The sequence below is a fragment of the Macadamia integrifolia genome, chromosome 3, assembly GCF_013358625.1.
Source record: "Macadamia integrifolia cultivar HAES 741 chromosome 3, SCU_Mint_v3, whole genome shotgun sequence".
NCBI lineage: Eukaryota > Viridiplantae > Streptophyta > Magnoliopsida > Proteales > Proteaceae > Macadamia > Macadamia integrifolia.
This window is the reverse complement of record NC_056559.1, coordinates 11,828,187-11,830,612: the sequence shown is the minus strand read 5'-3', so window position 1 is coordinate 11,830,612 and position 2,426 is coordinate 11,828,187. Positions and strand designations below refer to the sequence as shown.

The 2,426-nt window shown below is 42.5% G+C and overlaps 1 protein-coding gene across 1 annotated transcript in view; it reads right to left on the bottom strand.

Moving 5' to 3' along the window:
* Positions 1 to 2,426, bottom strand: part of LOC122074159 (G-type lectin S-receptor-like serine/threonine-protein kinase LECRK3) — a 6,053-nt gene continuing 3,627 nt past the window's right edge. The window contains exon 2 of the mRNA XM_042639018.1: positions 1 to 2,416. Coding sequence (XP_042494952.1) covers positions 106 to 2,416 — 2,311 coding nt within the window. The 3' untranslated portion in view covers positions 1 to 105. The remainder of the gene's footprint in view (positions 2,417 to 2,426) is intronic.

Sequence of the window (2,426 nt, the reverse complement as noted above, 5' to 3'; positions counted from 1 at the left end):
TTGGAGGAAAAAGAGTTCTTAGCATTATTACAAATATATAGCCACACCACAGCATCTAGTTTACAGTCGATGGTATGGCTTCAATATTACACGACTCTTACTTGGTTACATAGCACTTAGAAAAGAAGTTGAACAAGGAGGAATTGGTACCTCTATGGTCCCTTCTAACATTAAGACCACCTTCTTCATAGAGGGACGAAGGGACGGGTCTTCCTGGATGCACAAAATTGCGACTCTTACCATCCTATCCAACATTCTATATTCCACTTCTTCGTCACCCACAAGCTTACCAAGCTCACCAGCCTCGAAACAGTAGTCGGCCCAATCTACCAGGATGATTTCTTCCTCTGGAACATTCTTATCAATTCCCCTTCTAAGGCATATTATCTCCAAAAACATGACCCCATAACTGTATACATCTGCTTTTACTGTTACAGGCAAGTTCCGATGCCACTCAGGTGCAACATACCCTCTTGTCCCTCTGATCATAGTCTGAGTCCTAGTTTGGTCTGCCTGTAGCAGCTTTGACAATCCAAAATCAGCAATCTTTGGACATCGGTCCTCGTCCATGAGGATATTTTGAGGCTTTATGTCACAGTGGATGATCTGGGTATCACACTCTTCATGTAGGTAGAGGATACCTTTAGCTATGTTGAGAGCAATTCCCATTCTTTCTTGCCAACTTGGTGGTATTTCAGATTTGAAGAGAAAATCTGCAAGTGATCCATTGCTCATATACTCATACACCAAAAGCCTATTTGGACCATCACAACAATAACCAAGCAATTGAACTAGGTTTCTATGATGGGTTTTGGCAATCACTCTCATTTCAGTTTGAAATTCTCTCTCACTTTCAGCCAAAACTTTGTCCAGTTTCTTGACAGCTACGATCCTCATACCATTTGATAAGTTGCCTTTAAAAACAGTGCTGAAAGCTCCCCTACCCACCACTTCTTTGAAATCTTCTGTTACTTTCTCAAGCTCACAATATGTAAATGATCGAAGTCCGATCTCCTCAACTAATCCTATATTGTTTGCCTTATCTGAGATCTTTCTATACTTCAAAACTCGGTTTTGACAAACAAGAAAGCTGCAACAGGCTAATACCATGAATGCACAAGAAGTGAAGGAAAGACAGATGATTAAGATACCTTTAGTACTTAGCCCGCCTTTGCTTTCTCCCATTCCCGCCTGATCACTTGGAGTGGTAGGGCTGCAACTCCCACTGACCTTAACATAAAATGTTGAGGTCTTGGCATTGGCGGGGGTTGTATCTACTTTAGCTCTTCCGTATCTTATCGGGAAACTCAGTTTCCTGCACTGCTGATCTAAATTAAAAGATACAGCTTCACAATACTTGTCTGCCAAGCAAGCCTCATTGCAATCTCCTTCAGTCGTGGATGCTGTAATCATGTAATATGGATTTGTTTCCCATGTGGTGTCCTCCAATGGAGACATTGTTTCTGGTCCACAATTCTCCGCATCTGACTTCCTCTCACAACCCAAACTCGGTCGACTCCCATCAATGAAGTCGAAACCAGGAACACATTTGCACACGGCCTGCGTATCTATGGTTGGAGTATACGTACAATACGCATTTATGCTGCAAATGCCCTTGGGATCACACTTATCGGCCGATGATTCCCACTCGGTCGACCAATTACCCTTCTGATCATCCACACTAATAGAATAGACTCTAAAAATCCCATCAACATCTATGGTCATCCGGTATAACAATTTGGTACTGTTGATGGGAGTTACACTGGAAGATATGTTCGATACGGTGACAAGATTGGTAGTATTAAGCAAATACAGGTATCCTCCATCAGCATCAAGATTTAATTCGACTTTGTCACCTTGCCCATTCGTATCTGAAGCCCAATATGCTTTTGGGAAGGTTAGTGGATTTTCGTTGGGGTATTGAACAAGGTTGCCGTCGCCTTGCATGTTGAGCGTAAACATTCCAGTCGAGTGATCTGTATCTGATAGACTAGAGAACAGCTCATTCCCTGCGAGTAGCGGTTGACCTGGAAGAAGGGTGTCGGTAGGGAAATCAAAACTTTTCCATAAGATCATTCCACTTGAATTATATAAAACGAAATTGCCGGAGTCAAACATGGAAGCCCGAGAGGCAGACGACGAAACAATAGATTTGTTTTGGCCGCCTTGTGTTTTTTGCAGGATCAAGCTACCATCTTTGGTAAGGAGCAACGTAGAGTTGATAGACAAAGGTGGATCGTCTCGGTATAATGTCCATACGACGGTTTGTTGAGGTATTTGGGCAAACCAAATTCCAATGGCAAAGCCATCACCTTTTGGATAAAATCCAAAGGCAAATGTACCAGAAGGAGAAAGCCATGAAGAATTGGTGGAGGAAGATGGGGAGAGAGAGGATCCTAAGCTAATGTTGGATGATCTGATTTGTT